Source organism: Sceloporus occidentalis, unplaced genomic scaffold, assembly GCF_023333645.1.
Source record: "Sceloporus occidentalis isolate IW3139 unplaced genomic scaffold, rSceOcc1.0.p SCAF_3, whole genome shotgun sequence".
NCBI classification, from domain to species: domain Eukaryota; kingdom Metazoa; phylum Chordata; class Lepidosauria; order Squamata; family Phrynosomatidae; genus Sceloporus; species Sceloporus occidentalis.
Genome location: NW_028316983.1, coordinates 115,667,408 through 115,690,177, shown reverse-complemented (window position 1 = coordinate 115,690,177; position 22,770 = coordinate 115,667,408). Strand labels below are relative to the sequence as shown.

Sequence of the window (22,770 nt, the reverse complement as noted above, 5' to 3'; positions counted from 1 at the left end):
TGCATTATCTGACCACCTAACATATGCTAGCACTTGGGTGGCCTCCTTTTGCATTAGCTGAAGCTTCCAAACTATCTTCAAAGGCATCCAGATAGACTGCATTGCAGTAATCCAACCTGCATGTCACTAAGGTATGGCTCACCAAGTCAAGGTCCACTCTCTTTAGATGGAGATGCAGCACTAGAAGACCAGCTCAAGGTGGTACTCCAGGCCACCACTACGCTTCCTCAGTGTCAGGTCCAGTAGCAACCTCAAATCAGGCACATACTTCTAAGTAAGAGCACAGTTCCATGTAAAGTCAATTGTAAATTTCTGTCCAGATAGCTGATTTGCCTACTCATAATGCTTCTGACTTGAATTGGTTAGGTCTCAGCTTCTTCATCCTGATCTATCCCCAGATCATATCTAGACATCATTTCCTCAGCCTGTTTTTGACAAACAGTTAGAAACAGAAAGCACAGCTGGGGTATCATTAACATATTGATGACACTTCACCTCAGATCTCCAGATGACATACCCCAGCCTAGTGGCTGCTCTTGTTTTTTCTGGTGATCCTAGTGGTAGGATTTGAGAACTAGATCGCATCAATTCATGTTTACCATGAGGCCTCCATCTCTATCCTAAGTATAAAGGAAGGTGAGGGATACATACTCTCAGAAAGTACACCATGAATATCACAGATTAGATAAATAGGTAAACAATACTCTTAGAAAGGAATATGAAAAATCAATGTTGGATTTGCTGCTGTTCTTCAGATAACACAGATGGAGAGTGTCCTTTGTGGGTCTGGACAGGGGCCATGTAGAAGGCGAATCTTTTCTTGGAATTCATCTCTCTTTGTAAATGCGTGACTGAAACAGGGCTTTTAAAGATGTGTTGAGTGCTCTCCTCCTATTGCTACAAACTCTTGTCATTCTCACACTTCTGATGATGGCAGTGTGGTTTCTGAATTTGAGCTGCATGCACAAAAAACCAAGGCTATTTCCCCAGACTTCAGGGAAAATAACTGTCTTTATTGAGCCCAATCCCAGTTTGTCTGAGAATGGGTTTTTCGACTGCTTCAGGAGGAGCAGTGCTCAAGGTGCTAACCTTGTCTTAATAACTGGGCTGCCATTATAAGTTATATGTTTAGTTCTAGACAGTTCCTTACCCCCTTTTTGTGTAGATAGCTCTGGTTAAAAAAAAAATCCACTTCTGGTAAATTCAAGGTGCACATTTAAGATAGTTAACTGCCTTCTGAAGTACCATGTGTGAATGAGAAAAATGTGTTCTTAGAAACATGTATATTACACATATACTACTTCAAATGCAGAGATTGATTGCACCTCCGTAATAGGTATTGATTTCATTGCAAACCCTGGTATTTGCAGATGGTAATGTATGAAGAATCTTTTAATGTTGTTTTTAAACCATGCTTCTTTTTTCTTTTTCTTTTTATGCTTCTAGTTTAGGCTTATACATGACCACTAGTCACTTCTTCATTCAAGAAACTGACCAGGTCAATGCCTGCTATTGCATCAGTTGCCCTACTACAGCTTGAGGTTATCTTTAAACCAGGGCCCCATTCCCACTGGCTTATAAAGTGGATCAAGACTCGTATTATGGGGGCATTGCTCCCATCTGAGTGTGCATTCGATCCTCATTATGCCAATTTTGTTCCCATTGGAATTTGGATCTGATCCCCATGTAATCGATTTTTCCTGGGAAAACCCAAATCAGTGGTGGATAATCCGAGTTAATTTGACTGTACTTTTTCAGAGGTTTTTCCTGCACCTCCCGAGTCTGATTCGGGGCAAATGAATGGGAATGACAAGGTTTTCTGATTCAGGAACTTGGGGGTGGGAGGAGCAGTGCTCAAGGGGCTGGCCTGGGGGTGTCACCCGCTTGTTCTCTTTCCTGCATTACCAGTGCCATTTCCCCCCATTCGCATAGTCTTTCCCCCAGTGGAGTGGGAAACAGGGTAAGGTGATTACATGTGTAGACAAATTTATTTATTTTTAAATTAAGCTTTCGATTGCCTAGGCGCTCTGTCGGGTGTCCAAACATAGTAAATTGGTACATTGACCTCCAAATACGGTAAATGCATTATGCCCCCCTGCAGCCTCCCCCTGCTCCACATGCATAGATTGATGTGTGAGGAGACCCATTGAACACCATTTTTAACTATTTTTTCTTTTTTTTACATGTCTGATCGATTGCCCCCCAAACAGCCCAGGGAGCAATGGGGGAGGCAAAGGAACTTGGGGGGATGGAGGCTCCTTTCCCCTTTCCCAGAGGGATTCTGGGAAGACACAGGACAGCTTGGGAGGCAAAGGGACTTTGGGGGAATAGAGGCTCCTTCTCCCATTTCCAGAGAAACTCTGGGAAGACACAGGAGAGCCTGGGAGGCAAAGGGCCTTTGGGGGATGTCGGCTCCTTCTCCCATTCCCAGAGGGGAAAAGCGTCTAAGCGCTTGATTGGCTGTGACGTCAAGTGCTTAGGTGCTTATTGACAGCTGCTTTTAAAAAAAGAGGTTCCGGAAGGGCAATGGGAACGGGGAGCAACAAAATCCACTTCAAATTACAACCGAGAAAATTTCAATGGGAATGAGAACATGGGTAAAAAAAACCACCCAAGTCTGTTTGCACCTTTTCGTAATGGAAATGAGGGACCAGATTCGAATACGACTCGGGGGAAAAAATCAGAGTCAGAATCGCAGCAAAATATGTCGCTTTATATGCCCAGTGGGAATGGGGCCCAGGATTGGGGCAATCTCTGGATTTGCAGAGATAGTGGAGGTGCAGTTCCAATCAGTCCTAGCCAGCCTAGCTAATGGTGAAATGTGTTGGGAATAATGATTTATCAACCCCCACACCTTTATAGATATTTAATATGGGAGGCCTACTTGTCTATGTGAAGTGGCCATGCTATGCTTTTGTGGCAGCAGATCTACCAAACCCCTATGTGTATGTGTTTGTGTGTATGTGTACGTAAACATAGCTCCCAGAGCTGTACAGGCAAAGAGAAAAGGGCTGCATGTTCATTTGATTCATCTGGGTTATTTTTTTATTTGACAGTTCGTTCTCTGCCAGAGTGTCAGATTTGCAGATGTGACAGGGAAGAGAAAGCAGAGTGCTATGTGGGATCCATAAAGAATCCTTCTTGTGGGAATTGTGTGGTTACCAAGGGAGCCCAGAGTATTACCAGAGGGACCTTGATTTGGTTCCTGCTCTCTCTCCTGTCTTCCCTTCAGCCCACCCTTCCAAACCTTCACAAATCCTGTGACTATGCAGCAAGGCTGCAGTAAAATACATTTCCTTTGAATAATGCATCCACGCCCCCACCCCATCAGCAACATTTCAGCCTCTCTGTGTGTGAGTGTATATTTGTGAGTGCGCACATGTGCACACTCATATATGAGGGAGGGAAGGAGAAGGGATCTTTTGCTTGCTGAAAGTCAGTGGACAGTAAATGAGTGGAATGTTAAGTATGTATCAGAGAAACAAGAGAGGTTTGGTTTGGGCAGCAGGGAGGCTGTAGCCCTGCCCTCTGAATTATGCACAAGGCCTGCTTTTATCTGCCTTCCCCTGGACTGTAAGGCAAAGCTTTCAGCTTTCGAGTGTGCAGCTTTCAAAATCCTCCTACTCTTTCTGCTTCTTTTGCCAAGGTTGCCTGCAAGAACAGCACCAGCCCTCCCACTTGGGCAGTCCACCCCATTTAATGTTGTCCTTGGAAAGCTATGGTCAGCAAAGGTTGCTGGGAGAGAAGTGAAAGCATAGAAAAACATGCATCTCGATAATTATATAAGGATGAGTTAATAGGGAAAGGCACTATCTTTTTCCTATATCAGTAGGCAGAAGAAACTAGGTTGACAACTGTGGATACAATGAATTGAAGAAGAGGGAGTCAGGCAGTAAAGACCTTCAGCACCTCATACTCCTAAACCAAAAAAAGTGCATTTAGTGCAGCTGTAACACTAGTAGTTTATACACAACCAAAATGCTCAAACATGTGGAGAGAGAGAGAGAGAAAGAAAGAAACTAGTACTGAATTTTGAACACTATTGTTACCTCTGACAAGTTATTTTTCTTAGTAACTGATTCAGAATTTTGAAAAGCAACTTAACACACAAGAAGAAAGCCACTTTATTGTGCAACAAGTCACATTTTCTGGTTACTTTTAAAACTTGTTAAGGGTAATGAAGGTATTTTAGAAGCATTTGAAAGGATTTTTTTCCACATTTATGCCATTCTCATGTCAATCCTAAGGACCCCCCACAAAATTTAACAGAAAATAACAGAAAAAGGAAAGACACCAGATACCATCTAATCATGGAAGCTAGGCGAGTTTAGCTTTAAGTGCTACTTGGATGGGAGACCACCAACAAATACCAGGTGCTGTAGGCTATATTTCAGAGGAAGGAACTGGCAAAATTACCTCTGAGTTTTCCTTGCCTAAGAAAACTCTATCAAGTTAATGGGGTTTCCATAAGTCAACAGGTGACTTGAAGGCACAGAGAGAGAACAATGAGATCTAAAAGTGTAAGAGAAATTCAGCAGCTATTTTTCAGTTACTGTTCACAGGAATAAATTGTTTTTGTGCTCTACACACACACACACACACACACACACACACACACTGTGGAAGGTGGCAGCAAAGATCAGTTACTTGCTTCCCGCTTAGTCCATTGATATGTAGAATATTGGACTAGGACCAGGGATATCTGGGTAGAGATTTTCAGTCAGCCTCAAAGGTGACTGACTCTCAGGTCAATTACAAGTTATCTCCTTAATCTTCTTCACAGAGATGTTTGAGGATAAAAAAGGAGGAGCAAACCACCTTTGCCATGTTGCACAACTTGGAGAAAAGGTGCACCATAAACATAGTAATAAATAAATCCAAATACCTGGCGATCAGTCCCAGCTGACCTCCATCTCTTGATCTTACGGCTTTTCATATCAGAATCACTGATGTTGTTTTTCTCTCATAACCTATATCAGTCTTTTCCTCCCTGCACCATGGCTGGGTCACAGTGACCCTCGGTCATAATATTATAAGCTGGACATTAGTACAACCTTCTCTGATGTAGTCTTGACATTCTACCTTTACAGGGAATTTGCCAAAGAAAGAGAGCGAGTGGAAAATCGCCGGGCCTTCATGAAACTGAGGAGGCAGCAGCAGATTGAGCGGGAGCTGAATGGCTACCGAGCATGGATAGATAAAGCAGGTAAAACAGGCCAGGGCATCGATGTCTTTAAGGTCAATGTTATGTGTGAAGCTACTGAAAAACCTATTTACAGGAATCTCTAAATATGCACAGAGCTGCCAAAGCCTGAAAGCCTCTGCATACATTCATGCTGTTTGTGCCCTAAAGCAAGGTGCCTTTGTAATACATAGAGCACATGCTGTACGATCCATAATGCAAGCAGCAAGGCTGAGGGAAATTATATTTTCTAAGCATAATTATATACCTAGAAGAATGTGCACCTTTTTCCAGGTAGTGCATTTGAATTATAATCTGAAGCCTGGTGTCCAAATCAAGATTTGAAATTCATAATTTGACTCTCCTGCAAAACTGTAGTAATACACCACTAGTTTCAGCTGGTAAAACTCACACTTTTATGGAACTGTCACAAGCGCATGAGATTTATCAATATCTTCACTTGGCTATCCTATGTCAATCTTTCCTCTAACTTCCTTAACTGAACCTGTCTGCTGTTCTTCTCTAGCGTAGGAGTACACCTCGCAGCATTTTTTAAACTTGTTCAAATGTGCTGCTATTTAAAAACCAACTTGAGCATTAAAATGTTTGGAATTTCCAAGGAGTGTGCACAATATACCTTTCTAAAAGGCAGCATAAAATGCTAATATGTTTCTCTCACTTCCTCATTTGTAGAGAAGTAGTCACACCATTGCTGTGATGTCAGTTGTGTCCATATTTAATAACCAAGGTTGGTCTAAGGCTGGGGAGAAACAGTGGTTTGATCAAAATTTTGTGAGATTAATCCAGGAATCCAGGGAAAGATTGTTTTGTTAAGTGGCCCTCTCCCAACATTGTTTGCATGGGTCCTTCAGCATGTTTACTTAGAAATATCTTCCATTGAATTCAGTAGAATTTACTTCTGATTAAACATGCACAGAATTGCACTGCATAGTTTTGATTCCTCTCTGAAGAACAATAACTTGGCATACCCTTTTTCTTTGGGTCTATCTTTGAATAACACATTTATTGATTATTTATTTATTTGATTTATATGCCACTTTTCTCCCATATTGGCGTCCAAGACGGCTCCAGAAGTGAATCAATTAAAAAACCTTAACAATAAACATTTAAAAACAATTAAAATTCCCAAAAATAAACAGTATAAAAATCATTTAAAAGGCAGACAAAATTTAAAAGAATAAATAAAACACAGATCCCAATAGGAAACCTTGCAGATCACACATGCAAAGCCCGCTTAAACAAAAAGGTCTTTCCCGGCTGGTGAAAGGAAAACAGACAGGAGGCAGCCTAGCCTCCTATGGAAGGGAGTTCTAAAGGATGGGAGCAGATACTAAGCAGGCACCTTATTCATTCGTTTATTTATTCATTTACTGGATTTATATCGTGCCTTTCTCTCAAAATGGGATTCAAGGTGGCTTGAATTTATTTATTTATTTATTGCAAAGCATCTTTAGCCTTTTGGGAGGGACGGGAACATTTAGATAAAAGGAGGGGAAAAAAGCAATCCAAACTAGTAGTTTAAACTTCAAAGTGTTATGGGGAATGGCATACTGTAGCTTTATATTTTACCAGACTTTCTTCAACTGCTGTGATTTCTTTGGAAGAAATTCTAAAACTGCACCTGTTGAATCAGTTATGTCACTAGGGTTGGTGTCACCTGCTACGGTAACTCAGGGTGTCATCCCCCCATTGAACTCCTCCCACCACACCATACAGAATCCTTAGTAATGTTTTTTGTACTAAGCTTACTCATGAATCGTAATTCCCATATATCCCTGAATGTATAATAGTTGTGACATAAACAGCTAGCAAAATGAAATGTATACCATTCAATTACAGTATCATATACACAGAGCAAATACAGCTGGCTTCCATATCTTAACCCCTATATAAGGAATAAAGTTTACCCATTAACTGATTTAATGTATTATTTTTGCTCTTCAATTTTTTATTTTGGAAACGATTTTGGAAGTCCTAGTGCTGTTTGCTTTCCTCCTTGATTCTGATGGTTTTACTTTTTTAGTTTAGAACTCCCAAAATGAGGTTAAACTTTGAAGCTTCAATCTCTTGGGACCTGGCAACTCTCAGTGTATAAGTTTGTGTTGCTCTTATGCTGGAGTTGTCCCATTTTACTGTATTATCTGTGATCCTTCTTTTCCTCACATTCCCTTGGCATGAGATCTATGCAGTTATTTTATCATTTGTTTACTTACTATGCTGGAACCTCATTACAACAGAGGTGACAAACATATTCCTAAAGGGTTTAATCTTATCCATCTTTGTGTAGAGGAAGTCATGCTGGCTGAAGAGAACAAAAATTCTGGCACATCAGCTTTAGAAGGTAAGAAAATACTGATAATTCAATATTCCTTTTAATTGATTTATCCAACAACGCTTCTTCTACCTGCTTTTTTTTTTCTTTGTAGTGCTCCAAAATGAAATTGTATATCCCTAGTGTGAAGTTAAGTCTTGGAAAGGACCTCCTCCTGGACTACTGTTATGGGCAGAACAAAAGTTTTGCCCACATTGCAATAGAATCTAATTTACAGTTCTTGCTTTTCCACAAAGGAAATATGGCTTTCAGGGAACACTGATAGGTAGATATGAACCAAACCTGCTTTCTGTCAGCATAGCCCCATGTCTTTATATGAATAAGCTCATCCTGAGGCTCTGGTGCTTGGTCAGTCCAGAGTGTTTGTTGGGAACTGCTCCTCTGTATTGTTGCATAGGGTTGTAATGCTCACCGTTGTGCTTTTTCTAGTTCTCAGGAGGGCAACCATTAAAAGAAACCGTACAGAAGTCATGAATCGTGACTCCAGTGATGAGCGTGTGGATATCTCCTCAGTGGGTAAGATGCAGACAGGCTATAGGTATCCTTGACCCAACTTGTCTCCACTCAGAGGTATCTTTTGTTTTTCCGACCTGAAATGCAAAATAATACTTTGCCAAAAAGTATGAATCAGCAACAACCAAATTGATTGAGAAAGAGCAGACGTGACCTCCCCTGTGAACAGAGCTTAGGTTGTTTTACCGTAGTTCCAAGACCTCAAAAAATAGGGAAGCTGGCATTGTAAAAATAGCTATTCACTTTCCCTTTTCTCAAAAATATTTGCTATCAGTTACTTTTAACTAAGCCTCAGAAAAAGCAGCATGGAGCACAGCAGAAGCTTGGACCTGGGCCACTTCACACACCTGCTTATTATTTACTGAAGCCTTGCCACTGTAAAAGCAATTTTACTTACACTGCAAAAGGAGTCAAATTATCCCTCATTGCTACAGCTAAGATGTAACCATGATGTTGTTGTTAAACAGAAACTAATTATGAGTAACTCATTATTTGTAACCTGTTATTTCCTGACTCTGAGAATGGCAATGTTTTAAGTCCCTCCAGATGTTTGGGGACATCAGCCCTCCAAAACCCCACCCAGCGTGGCTAGTTTGCAGGAATCATAGGCTGTATCTGTACTACAGAAATAATCCAGTTTGACACCACTTTAACTGTCATAGGGCAATGCTGTGGAATTCTGGGAGCTGTAGTTTGTTTTATCACCAGAGCTTTCTGACGGAGAAGGCTAAATGTCTGACAAAGCTACAATTTCCAGAATTCCATAGCATTGAGCCATGGCAGCTAAAGTGATATAAGTCTGGATTATTTCTGCAGTGTGGATGCAGCCATAGTCACTCATATCTGGAGGGCCAAACGTGTACTGGTCTTAGTTTAAGATCAATATTTTGTAGTAGAAACGAGGGGTAGAGAGCTTACTTAGCACCTGCAGGACAAAAGTTTTGGTTGCCTGGGAAAGGCAGTGAAGGAGTGCAACCATGGTGTTGCAATGAATCTGAAAGAGAAGAGGCACAGAAGAAGGCAAGGATGCAGGATGACAGAAGGGCATCAGATGTGGAGCAAGGAGAAGTAGTGATGTCTTAACAAAGGGATACTCTAGCATGAAACAGTTGAACTGCAATTAACTATTAAGTCTGAATTTATTTATTTGTGCATGGGCAAAGACAATGTTTTCTGTTAATCTTCTTAGCCGAGCAAAGTTAATTATGTTATCAGTCATCAATTACTGGTATTGCAAATGGTGACTGTGCCTGTTTTGTATACATTTAAGCTTGAAAGAAACTCTCACAGGGTATAATTTTTGCATTTCACTGCCATCTGTCCCCACTTCTCTACCCTTTTATTTCCCCTATATATACCTGCCAGCTATGTATAACATTTCATCTAACTGTTGAAACAGACTATAATCCACAAAAGCTTATGCTATAATAAATGGATCAATCTTTTCAGGTGCTGTTTGAGTTTTTTCGCTGCAGCTGACTAATGTTGCTACATTCTGTGGCTTTGTAGTAGAGGGAATTCGGGCAGATGCAGCTTGTTATGAAAGGGTATAAAACGCTGTGTGTTCTAGAATTTTATCTTCTGCACAACATTTAAAGATGCAACCGCTGTGTTCTCTTGCACCTGGCCATCCTAGGAAAAGTACTTACATGGCTTCCCTGTCATCCTAATCTCATGCATCCTTCAGGTGATAAGAAGAACTTCTTCTTGTTATTTGCCCGATGCTGGCAGAAGAACATGCTGTCATACAGGAAGGGAGCCATGGAACAAGAGAGTTAATTGATTGAAATAAGTAATACATACAGTGTGTTTGTTGTGCGATTGTTGAACCCAGTTTGACGAACACAAATAATAAACAGGTTGGGGGATCTTGCGTTAAATGCATGGCAAAATAGATTTGGAGGTGTGTGTATTTTTAAACTTCTCTTGGTTAGATAGTTTTCAATATGGGTCTATAAAAATATGTAAGATGGCTGTGTTTTGGCTAGTATCTCATGCAGCATTAGTTTACTTCAAGAAAAAAAGAACTCTGCTTCCTGTCATGTAGAAGTGCTAAATTATTTTTTATTTAATAATAATAATAATAATAATAATAATAAAATTAATTTTTATCCCACCCCTCTACACAATGCAATTGGGGTGGCTTACAACATTAAAATATACAGTCCATATCCCCCAATCTCACCCCCCTTAAAATACAATTAAATGATTTACAGTATAAAGTGTAACTTAAAATAATAAATCAGCAGTGTAAATTAGCTGTGCGTGCCAGGCTGAATGTTTATACCAGTGGTTTTGTGTACTTTATTATTCATTGTTTGGAATCTTTTGTATATGTGTATGCACACACCAAACTTTAAAATTTGGTCCAGGCGAAATATTATTTTTTAATAGGTAATAGACATGGGATGAGAAAGAACTGATTTCTAAAACTAATATTGTCCTTATTTGTTTACATGATGCCCTTCCTCTCTCTCTCTCTCTCTCTCTCTCTCTCTCTCACACACACACACACACACACACACACAAGCAAGCAGCCAGTTTGCAGTATTCACATATACATACACACATACACACATGTGGGCTGATTAATATCTAGTTATCTATATTGCCCAAGCTTTTCATGGGATAGTGGTCTTTCCCTGTATTAATAAACACATGTATAGGAGGGATTTACTTTGTATATTTGCATCTCTGTCTTTGCTTTTCTAAAATGTCCATGCCTCATTGGTCTGTACTGCATCTTTCATCTCTCTTTTCCATCTCTACGCAGGTACCCCACTTGCTCGTGCCAGCATCAAGAGTGCTAAATTGGACGGAGCTTCATACTTCCGGCACAAAGAACGGCTCTTACGCATCTCTGTTCGTCACATGGTGAAATCCCAGGTCTTCTACTGGCTCGTCTTGAGCATAGTGGCCCTCAACACTGCCTGTGTGGCCATTGTCCATCACAATCAACCTCCGTGGCTCACTCATCTCCTCTGTAAGTGGTGGGGTTCTATGTTGTTTATGTACCACTTCTGCAGCATTATCAGAGAACAGAACAACAAGACCTGGCCTGGAGCAACTGTATATATAAGCAAAGGCACACTTCTTCTGGGAAACACAGACATGTGGCTTGCTTCTGTCACTTCCAGGAAAGGGCAGGGATAATTCCCTATCATTCTGCTGTTTGTGGAGGCTAATCTCATTTTGATCACAGTTCTAATCAGAAATATATTCCAATGAAAGGCCTAAATACTCTAAAAGCATCAGATCCTGTCATCAGGGTCAGCCCTGACTAGTACTTGGATGAAGATCACCAACAAATAACAGGTGCTGTTGGCTTTATTTCAGTGGAAGGAATTGGCAAGATCACCTCTTGAGTATTCCTTGCCCAAGAAAACATTGTGACAGTAGTTGCCAATCTTTGGTCCTTCAGATGATTTGGATGTCAGCTCCCATAATTCTTGACTGTTGGCTTCCTGACTGGGAGCTTCTGGAAGCTGAAATCCAAAACAAATGTAGGAACAAAGCTTAGGAATCACTCATGATGTTGCTATAAGTTGACAGATGACCTGAAATCACATATACACACATATGAATAAGACTAAGGATAAAGTCTGCTTTCTAGCTGCCCATTTAATCCTATGTGTAGTAGAAAGGAATGTCAAAGACCACCTCCTCTTCAGTGATTTTTTGACATATCGCAGATGTATTCACACTGGGGTTTTTCTCCCCTGCTATTTTTCATTTGTCAGTTACAGCTTCCTTGTAGCATTTTAATTCTTTACTTCTCACTGCTCCTAGCTGCATTTACTCTTACTCCTGCTTAATTTGAATCACTCTAGCTAGTAACTGGTTTATTATATCATGTTTTCACAAGATCATCATGGTTGCTTGTTAACAAAACCGTGTGAGCCAAAATGATGTGAAAATGAAGCAGCAGTGAGAAGAATGAAACAGCAGAGAGATCGTGTGGAAATAATACACTTTGTCATGGCTCAGTGCTAAGGAAGTCTGGGATTTGTAGTGTGTTGTGGCACCGGAGCTCTCTGACAGAGAAGGCAAAATATCTCACAGTAATCCATAGCAATGAGCCATGACAGTTAAAGTGGTGTCAGACTAGATTATTTCTGCAGTGCAGATGCAGCCAATATGAAGGTTCAACTCAATGAGTGGTTTTCCCCCCAGTGACTGATCTGGAAGCATGGCGTGCTTCTTGGAGTCTTCCTGGATCATATTTTGGTCTAAAATCAAAGTATACAATCCATATATGCCTCGTTTTAAACTGAAAGTAAGGGAGATGCCAACATCACCAATATATCTTCTCCCAGACACTGACATTACAAGATTATACTATTATACAAGATTGAATAGCAATTTAATCACACTGATTTAAATCCATCAACAGTGAAATTTGAAGTTTATGGAAAGTGGTTAAATGCTGGTACTGCAGCCACAAAGTTGTGAGTTTAATCCCAGGGCTCCAAGGTTGATTCAGCCTTCCATCCCTCAGTAGGTTGGTAAAATGAGTACCCAGCTTGTTGGGGGCAACTGGTTTAGAGAGTGCTGAGTTCACTATTAAGCAGTACAGAGACGTAAATGCTATTGCTATTGCTGTTGAAGAAAGGTCAGACCCAGGCTTGGTTAACTTCTATCTCATGTGGTCTATTAGTTTGTTTTATTGCAAACACCAATGAATTTTAACTTTTAAAAAGCAGAATACTTTGTCTGCTTTCTTAACTGTTAAGGTATAATCTGTGTCTAATGATCCTGAAAATGTGCTCTTCCTTAGAAAGTGTTTTGCTATTTACTGATATGGTTAGATCAGACAAATGTCAGTATTTATTTTAAGAACTTCCTCCACCAGAAATTTGCAAATGTGCCTTTGGTCACTGATAGTCTCTCTGCTAACCCTGCCTTAGAGGAAAACAGGCAGTCCATGCAAGGACTTTGGCTGAAGAAGCAATTTCTCTTATCTCTGCTTCATTCTTCATAAAAACTGTAGCTACAGAGATGGCCACCAGCTCCCTGCTCACAGACTAGTTCCCAACAGCTCTTGCAATTGTTGGCCTGCATACAGTTGTCCAGAGGAATTTGACAGCACAAACCTGCTCTTTGTGGGCACATCATACAATACTATAAATTTTTATTCCAATTAAGGATGAAAAGAAGCAGAGGTAGTGTCTAATGCAATTGGATTTCTTTCTTTCAGACTATGCAGAATTTATATTTCTGGGGCTCTTCCTCCTAGAGATGTCCTTGAAGATGTATGGGATGGGGCCACGCCTTTACTTTCATTCTTCATTCAACTGCTTTGATTGTGGGGTAAGCGGTACTCAGACAAGCTGCACAAAACAAGTGCAAATGGAAAAGTAGGGTAGGAGGTTTTCTGGAGAATCCAGAAATAAACTCTGCAAGAGAACAAGGACATGGACACAAGAGCACAATTACCAGTGTGTCAGGACCGGGGGGGGGGGGGATTTACTATGTAATTTGACTTAGGACCTTATCACATGGAGCCTTACCATGGGCAAAATGTTCCTGAAGTGTTTCTGACGCACAAAGGTGTGATATGCGTCATGCTTCTAAAATGTCATTGAGGTGTCCCGCTTCTCTTCCATCAACAAAGTGTTCACAGAGAAGCCATTTTTTGAATAACGGGCTCTTCCGTTATTCAAAAAATGACTTCTCCACAAACGCTTTACCGATGGAGAGAAGCGGGATGGGGAGGGCTGGGCAGGAAGGGAGAGCTGACCAATCCAAGCAGGCTTTGTATACAACAAGGTTTCCTGCTAAGTACCTGCATGTCATAAGCATTTGCATTAAAATTACCATATTGAAATTAAATCTGATGTTTTTTTATTTTTATTTGGTGTGCGTTATAAGAGGGGTAGTCTTAAATGGCAAGTATATCCAAACTCTATATTTTAACTGGAAAAGTTGGGGGTCATCTTATACGCCCAGTCGTCTTATACGCCAGAAAATACGGTATGTCATAGGGGGACTTTCATCTCACTTTTTAATCAGTTATAAATACACAGTTTCTATTCCTGCAAAAGGACTGGGAGGGGAGGTCTGGGGGGGGGGGGCGTTGTGTGTGCCACCTGGCGCTCATAAGGGGCTGGCATGAGGTGGCTTTGCTGCAAAGGGACAGAATTACCTTAACACATTCCCAATCATAACTATGACCATTTGCAAGTAAGCAAAAGGAAAACAGTATGCTTACCTATGAAAAAGGAAAGGTAAATGGGATGTAGCATATCTGGAGAACCATTGGTTAATAAAGGGAGGGGGGTTAGGAGAATTTCCCTGCAGGTGAAGGTAAGTTAGGGTGAAGAAGAAAGAGGAATTGTCCTTGGGAACTTCCTTACCTCCCTTTGAGGCCACAGAATCTCATCAAAACAATCAATGAGCAAGACAATAGCAGCTTGTTCCTCCTCATGCTGCCTACTCCACCATTATGCAAGCTTTTGTTTCTCATGTAATGTGCACATCTTCTTTTCATTATTTTTCTTAGATGTCACATACTTGAAACACTCACGTGGTATCTATGCTTTAAGAATCTTTCTCTCCCTTAGAAACCCCCAAGATCCCTAATTCTGTAAAGCGGGAGGGAATCGGGATGTTTGCCATGATCTCTTCATTTTAAGTAATTGTCATCAATTTGCAGTTTTCAGGATTCTTTGAAAGAAGACATTACTATTAAACTGGTGGGAAAAAAAATTGTGTATGCTTTTGAGAGAATTGGCCCAAATGGCTTAGTATTTTGCAGTGAAGTTGTTATTTTTATTACAGATTTTACAGGATGACTTAGGTGCTAAATGAGGCAGGGGCAGGCAAGCAGTGAGGAGGGCCAGGGGCATGAAGGATGGAAAGGGAAGTGCAGTGGGGAAACTCAAACAGATATAAATACAAACAGCTACTGAGCAGCAGCAGTAGTAGCAGTGGGTGACACTGATGTTTTATCTTTCAGAGAGAACAGCAGTGACACCATCACTGACGCTTGTTGGCACTCTGCAAAAGGAGCAGAGGTGTCTCTCCTTGCAAGACTGTTTCAGCAAGAAAACCCTTAGATGAGACAACTAAAACAAAACAAAGGAAGGACTAGCACACAGAGAGGCAGACAGGACAGGAGTAATTTAAAGATAAAAAGGCAAACAGATGACATGTTAAACAAGGCAAATATAGATTGAACCAGAACTACACATGTAATAGGAACATGGAATGTGAGAAGCATGAGACAGGAGAAGCTAGAAACAATAACAACAAAAGAAATGCACAAACATAGCAATACTAGGGGTGAGTGAGATAAGATAGGCAGGAATGGGACATTTTGAGTCAGATTATTATACAGTGGTATATTCAGGAAATGACAAAAAACATGAAGAAATTTGGTGGGTTTCATTCTAAGGGAAGATGTTCTGAAAGCAGTCAGGAGAGAATGCAAAGTCAGATAGAATATTATCAGTATAACTCCAGGGAAAGCCTATAAATATTACCATCATCCAAGTATATGTGTCAACCACAGAGGCAGAGGAAGAAGAAATTACCAGACGGACAACACAAAAATCAGATAGATTACATAACTGGAAGTAGAAGATGGAGAAGCTCCATCATCATGGCCAAAACCAGACCATGCTGTCATAGATCATGAGCTACTTACATCAAAAATTCGAGTAAAGCCAAAGAAGGAAACAAAAAGTCAATATACCAAAATATGACCTGAAGAACATTCCAACCGAATTTACTGACAATGTAAGAAATAGATTTGCACTATTAAGTATATTCAACTGAAAGTCTGAAGAATTATGGGTAGAAGCCAAGGACATAATCAAAAAAGAATACAGAAAGACACTAACAGTGTTCAAAAAGAAAGAGAGGAAACAGTGAATGGCAGATACAGAAAGGGAAAGAAGAGAGGCAAAAGTAAAAGGAGATAAAAATAAAGCAACTATGAATGCAACTGTGCAATGTCTAATGTGCAAGGATAAAGAGAACTTTATAATGATCAATTCAAAGAAATAGAAGATAATAACAAAAAAGGAAGAACAAGAGACCTATTCCACAAAATCTGGGAACTCAAAGGGAGGTTCAAACTAAGGGCTGGAATGCTCTATGACAAGAAAAAGAAAATACTAAATGATCAAGAAGAAATAAAAAGACATTGGAGTCAATACGCACAAGAGTTATATAAAAGAGATGAAAAAAGAACGATACATGGAGTAAAGAACTGTATGCAGATGAACCCCAAATTCTAAAAAGTGAATTGGAAGTGGCAATAAGACATATTTGGAAAACTACATCACCAAGAACAGGTGCTATTGCAATTGAGCTGCTTCAATGCATACAGACTGAAGTAACTCTACTGCTAACTTAACATATGCTAACAAATATGGAAAACAAAATGGTGGCCAACTGACTGGAAACAACCAATATATATCCCAGTTCACAAAAGAGGAGACACAAAAAACTGCAACAACTATAGAAACATAGCATTTATCTACCATACAAGGAAAATTATGCTCAAAATTTTGCAACATAGATTCCAGTCATACATGGAGAAAGAAATTCCAGAGGTGCAAGCAGAGTTCAGGAAAAGAAGAGGCACCAGTGATCAAATTGTACACATACGATGGCTAATGGAGCACACAAAGGAATTCCAGAGAAAAATAACCATGTGCTTTATAGAGTATAGCAAAGCATTTGACTGTACAGATCACAAAAATCCTATAGAAAGCTCTCAACAACATGGGAGTGGAGATGCATTTGGTAGTTGTAATGAGAAATCTGTACTCATGATAGGAAGTACTGGCGGAACAGAATTCAGAGAAACAGCTTGGTTCCCATTTGGCAAAAGAGTCAGGCCAGGCAAGGTTACATTCTATCACCATATTTGTTCAAATTGTATGCAGAAAACGTCATAAGAAAAACAGGGTTAGACTCAGAAGAAGGAGTGAAGATAGGAGAAAGAAACATCAACAATCTAATAAGACTATAATGCTAGTGGAAAATATCGTGCACTTGGAATAAATACTAAGGAAAGTCAGATACAAAATCGCAGGCTAAATGTTGAACATAAAGAAAACAAAAATAATGACCACATACATTCAACCTGGACAATGAAGAAACTGAAATAGTCAGAGTTCCTGTACCTAGGACCAAAGAGTGATCAAAATGTAGATAGCAGCCAAGAAATAATACTAGGAATGGGAAGGACAGCTATGAAAGAACTAGACAAGATCTTAAAGAGTAAAGATATACAACTGAGCACTCAAGTTAGAATCATCCAAACTATTGTATTTTGCATCACCATGTACGGATGAGAGAGCTGGACAGTAAAGAATACAGACAGAAAGAAATTCAGCTCATTTGAACTGTGGTGCTGGAGAAGAGTTCTAAGGATACCCCAGACAGCCAAAAGGTCAAACAAATGCATCCTTGAACAGATCAGGCCTGAAATCTCCTTGGAAGCCAAAATGATCAAATTGAAGCCATCGTACTTTGGCCACAACATGAGAAGGCATGGATCACTAGAAAAGACAACAATGCTAGGAAAGATAGAGCACTGTGGCAAGAAAGGGAGACTACACACTAGATGGGTTGACTCAGTCAGGGAGGTCATGGACTTGAGTTTGTGGGAACTGAGTGGAGCAGTGAATGATAGGGGAAGTTGGAGTTTTCTCAACCCAAGTGTTGCCATGTGCCAGAGTTGACTTCAGGGCAGTTAACAACAAGAACAACATACAGGGTATGCAAATACAAAAGAAAACATGTATCTATTTCCAATTGCTTGAGTTATGTGTGTTAATTTGTGAATATGTGTGTTTGTATAGTTATGTGAGGGGGAGAAATCTGTAAATATGTGGAATATCTCTTAAGATATAGGAGTGAATATGTGGCAATATCTTTCTAGTAATGGACAATTTTGTTACTTATTTTTTTCTCCTCCTATTTGTGTTTGATCTCTCAGGTCACAGTGGGAAGCATATTTGAAGTTGTTTGGGCTATCTTCAGACCTGGCACCTCTTTTGGGATTAGTGTCTTGCGAGCCTTACGACTTCTGAGGATATTTAAAGTCACAAAGTGAGTATAACAAAGGAATTAAGTTCCACGTTTTTGCCAATGTTCCCCAGCAAGGTTGCTTCCTATAACTTTTTACTCTAGCTTAGTTCCTCCCTGTTTCATTGGCCATACTGCTGCCCTTTCTGCTTTATAGTCCTTACTATTCTTTAACATAGCTAAATTAAACTAAGTTAAATATATAAATGAAATAGATGAAAACCAGTCAAATAACAACTGTCGCACACACCCTCCTCTATACTGCACTCATGCACCTCTGAATCATGGCTACCAAAAGCTAGCTGAAATGAAACAGTCTTGCAATGCTTTTGGAAGCATGCTATAGTAACATCTGGATTTTCCAGGTATTGGGCTTCCTTGAGGAATTTGGTGGTCTCACTGATGAGTTCTATGAAGTCTATTATCAGCCTCCTCTTCCTCCTTTTCCTCTTCATTGTAGTCTTTGCCCTGCTTGGGATGCAGCTGTTTGGTGGCAGGTAAGTAGATGACCAGACAAAACAAGGCAGATTTATTTGAAATAACTATGCCGATATGCTAAAATATTCCATAAAACTCTTCCATTTGACTGGGTTATACAGTATTAGTTTTTGTCAGTTGCTTTATTCATGTAGCAGATTATTCTCAAAGGTGGGCAGTCACTTGCTATTTTCTTGCACTTTATTGTGGCTGGGTCATATCATTTTCTGAACAAAGGTCTTGGAAGGCAAGACTGGTGTTGCATATATTTCCTGTGTCTGCAGGTGCACTGCACAAGCACTACTCTTCACTACCTGTTGGCAAAATATGGCATCCTAGAAATCTTTCAGCTAACCTTTTGAAAGAATGATAGTCTTTCCTATGGAGATAGATTTAGAAATGTATGCACTGTTATCAGAACCCAAGACAATGTGGCGAGATCTGCACAATTTTGTTAATGACTGTGAGACAGAGCTGAGTATCTTATACAGACCCTGTCTACTGTTCCTGGACCGCCCTGACCATGTTCACCCTCTCACCTCCATTTTGTCCCTCCTTCCATTTTCTTCTGACACCTTATTCTGTTCTAAAACAATATATATCTCTGCCTGCCTACCTGTCTGTCTGTTTATCTATCTATCTATCTGGTGTACATAAATGTGTGTAAAATCTTGACTCTTGTATGCAGAGTACAGTATACTGAGCCAGCAGCAACTGGTGGCTCCCATGTCATGAAGGTCTGATGAATCTGTCCCAGATTTTCTTCTCAACCTCTCAGGAGCTGTCCAAGGTGATAAAACTATTTGAGGAATGAGTTTCAGAACCTTGGATAAGTCCTTTAAATTTCACGGGACCACTTACAGAATTTGAAAGGCAGGGAACATGGAAACAGAAGTATCCTTCCTCTTTATCATAAAGCTGGGGAAAATATAATGACAGGAAAAGCTAAAGAGTGAGAAAGAGACAAGGAAGGTGTGTGATGAGCTGTTTATGTCACAAGAGGTTTTTCCTAGTGTGTAATTTTCACTTTTTTCCATCCTTCAGATTTAATTTTATGGATGGGACTCCTTCTGCAAATTTTGATACTTTCCCAGCAGCCATCATGACGGTTTTCCAGGTATGACTCTGTTGGTTGCATGCATGAATCTAAAGGGATTCACTCGTCTGTCTCTGTCCTATCAAGATTGTTCTGTTTTGTCAAATGTGGTTCAGAGGAAAGCAGACACTGTAAAAGTCCCAGAGACACCTCTGAAAATAGTTGTTATGTGTTACATTTTCTTCCTTCCCCTCCGTAATTCATAGCAGAATTTGGTTCACATCCTGGGATACCAAGGCATGCCATCCCTGCCAACAACAGTGATGGAGGAGCAAAAGCAGAGCAATCCATGAGCTAATTATATAACATGTTGGAGAAACAGAAGGGACAACCTCAGGAACATCCATTGTAATTTAGATTTTTTTTGTTCTGCACTCAGCCCTAACAAAGTTGTCCTGCAACATAAACTCTCAGTGTCTGTAGCCTAACATTTTTGTCTGTTCTTAGAGATATTTTGTTCCAAAATCCAAAGGTGATTTTTAATATGGCTCAGACAGAATCCGACAGAACAGAATCTTATGAAAGAGGAAGTTTTTCATGTAACTCTTTTGAAACATCTCACTTGCAACAGCTATGACTACCTTCCCTGAAACTTTCATTATATAGGAGGCTGTGATTTTCTAACTACCAATTAATTAATGCTAATGAGAAATGCTAGTACTGTCTCCTCCTAGCTGACTTTTCTGACATCTCATCTTCACTCAATTCTCTGTTAAAGCAGTTATTTTACTACTACTACAATCATTGACTTGGGTTCCTGCCATGCCTCCCTATTGTTTTATGTTCCTTGTCCTTGTGATAAAGTTCTCAATACCTTAGGCACAAGGTGTACTTATTTGCCCATCTCCTTTTTTCCCACTTTTTCTATTTTATGTACTATAGAAACCCATCTGCCCTCAAACCCTTCTGTTTCCTTTTTTCTCACTCATTCTGAATCTGCTACTAATCTCTTTTTTCCTGACAGAAAGATTCATTTAAAGCAGTGGTTCTCAACCTTCCTAATGCCGCAACTGCATAGTTTTCTCCCTTCAGCAAGGCACACCCTTTCTTTTCCTTTAAAGCAGTGGTTCTCAACCTGTGGGTTGTGGCCCCCTTACAGTCACAAGGGTCACCTACGACCATCGGAAAACACATAATTCCAATGGTCTTAGGAACCGAGACACCGCTCCTCCATGGTTGGGAGTCACCACAACATGAGGAACTGTTTTAAAGGGTCGCGGCATTAAGAAGGTTGAGAACCACTGCTTTAAATGAATCTTTTCTCAATAATAACTCAACAAAGGCTTGAGAAAACACTCAACTTAAAGATTCTTACTACTAAATGTAGGCCTCTTCTTCAAAAACAAGGGATAACATACTCAGAACTGCATCATACTTGATGCATCCTTTACTAGACCAGAGCATTTCTAAAGAGCAGGTTATAAATACAGTACATACATACATGCCAGGCGTGCAGGTGAAAGACTGCATTTTTAAAAAAATGTCAAAATCTCTAGTAAACAGAAATCTAAATAGTTATGAGAAAGATCCTGTCCTAGGGCTAGATTTATTCCCCCAAATACTAATTTTCTGTGTACAGGAAATTGCTTTTGTAGTTTTTATTAAATAGAGAGAACCGTTTAAGATACAAGATCCTCTGACCTACGGTCTGCAGTTGTGTGGTTTGGAAAGAGCTGATGGAGTAGCTTGGCTCTTGGTGTTTCTTTTTAACTGTTTCCTTATCTCCGTTTCAGCCCTCTCTGTCTTACTGAGATATTATTTCTTCTAACTAGATGCTGTGTGCATCTTTTGTGAAGGCACTGGCTTTATGTTGCTGTGTTAGATTTTTGTTAGACAACCAATAAGATATCTGGAGGCAAATGAAAAATGGGTCCTTGGCCCCATCCTAAGTGCCATCAGTGTAGCCTGGGAGGGAAACAAGATTAGGCAGGCACAGCTCCATCATGCCTGGGCCTAGCAGCTGAGGAAATGTCCTCCCTCCATCCCAACTGCCACTGCTGTGGCCTCAGAGAGAGAGGAGAATAGTCAGTATATGCTGAACATATGCTGTTGCCATTCCCTTTTCTTTGTGTGTTATGTCTTATTTAGGTTGTAAGCCTAATAGTCAGGAATTGTCAAATTAATGATTTGTAAGCTGCTCTGGCAGCCGTTTTGGCTGAAGAGCAGGGTATACATGAACAAATAAATAAATAGGCTGAAATAGGGATGGATGAAATGGCTTTCTTCTTTTTTGTGTGTACGGTTTGTTTTTCATGGGATTTACTTTCCTATAGCAACAGCTTTCCTTGCGTAAAATAAGTATGTGATTATAACAGAAGTGCTTGTTTGTTTAGATCTTGACAGGTGAAGACTGGAATGAAGTGATGTACAATGGGATCCGCTCCCAAGGCGGTGTGAGCTCAGGAATGTGGTCATCCATCTATTTTATTGTTCTCACCCTGTTTGGAAACTGTATCCTTCCACTTGTGCTATTTTTGAAGCTGATTCTGATATAGCATTTTGCAGATTTCAGCACCATGGAGAGCAATAGTATGAGCATGCAACCACTTTTACTTGGATTTTTAGAGCCAATAGGAAGTACATAATAAGTACCTAGAACCTAGATGGCCATTATGTCAAGTTGCCTATCGATTTATGGTGACCCCATGAATTTCATATGGCTTTCTCAGGTACTAAGAATATTAGGAATATTCAGAAGTAGTTTTACTATTTCGTTCCTCTGAAATATAGCCTTCCGCACCTGGTAACCATAATGGGCTGCAAATCATGGCTGGGGGAAAGAAGGGGTGTGCATTTTTCTGGTCCATTTTCATGATTTAATCTAATTTCCCCCCTCAAATGACAGGTCAGAGAACTACAGATTCTAGAACTGGCCTGGAATCCTATGATTTTTGTGGGCTCTCAGGCATTGGAAGAGATGAATGGTGCTGAGGCCTAGTTCATGGTAATACAGTTGACATTCTTTATTAATTATGAGAGTTGCAGTGCTGATCTGAAGACTTTTCTTATGTTCTACCTCCCCCTAAATTATTCCATCTTTCAATCAGTTTTGGAGCAATATCAGCTAAAAACTCATGGGAAAAACTGTGTCCACACTAGCAGGAT

The 22,770-nt window shown here is 40.1% G+C and overlaps 1 protein-coding gene across 4 annotated transcripts in view; it reads left to right on the top strand.

Moving 5' to 3' along the window:
* Nucleotides 1-22,770, top strand: part of CACNA1E (calcium voltage-gated channel subunit alpha1 E) — a 340,907-nt gene that overhangs the window by 191,464 nt on the left and 126,673 nt on the right. For all 4 annotated transcript variants that reach the window (XM_089515900.1, XM_089515901.1, XM_089515899.1 and 1 more), the window contains 9 exons: nt 5,091-5,206; nt 7,491-7,544; nt 7,965-8,051; nt 10,822-11,031; nt 13,246-13,358; nt 18,004-18,116; nt 18,458-18,589; nt 19,614-19,686; nt 21,999-22,116. In XM_089515900.1, the coding sequence (XP_089372026.1) occupies nt 5,091-5,206; nt 7,491-7,544; nt 7,965-8,051; nt 10,822-11,031; nt 13,246-13,358; nt 18,004-18,116; nt 18,458-18,589; nt 19,614-19,686; nt 21,999-22,116 (1,016 nt within the window). The remainder of the gene's footprint in view (nt 1-5,090; nt 5,207-7,490; nt 7,545-7,964; nt 8,052-10,821; nt 11,032-13,245; nt 13,359-18,003; nt 18,117-18,457; nt 18,590-19,613; nt 19,687-21,998; nt 22,117-22,770) is intronic.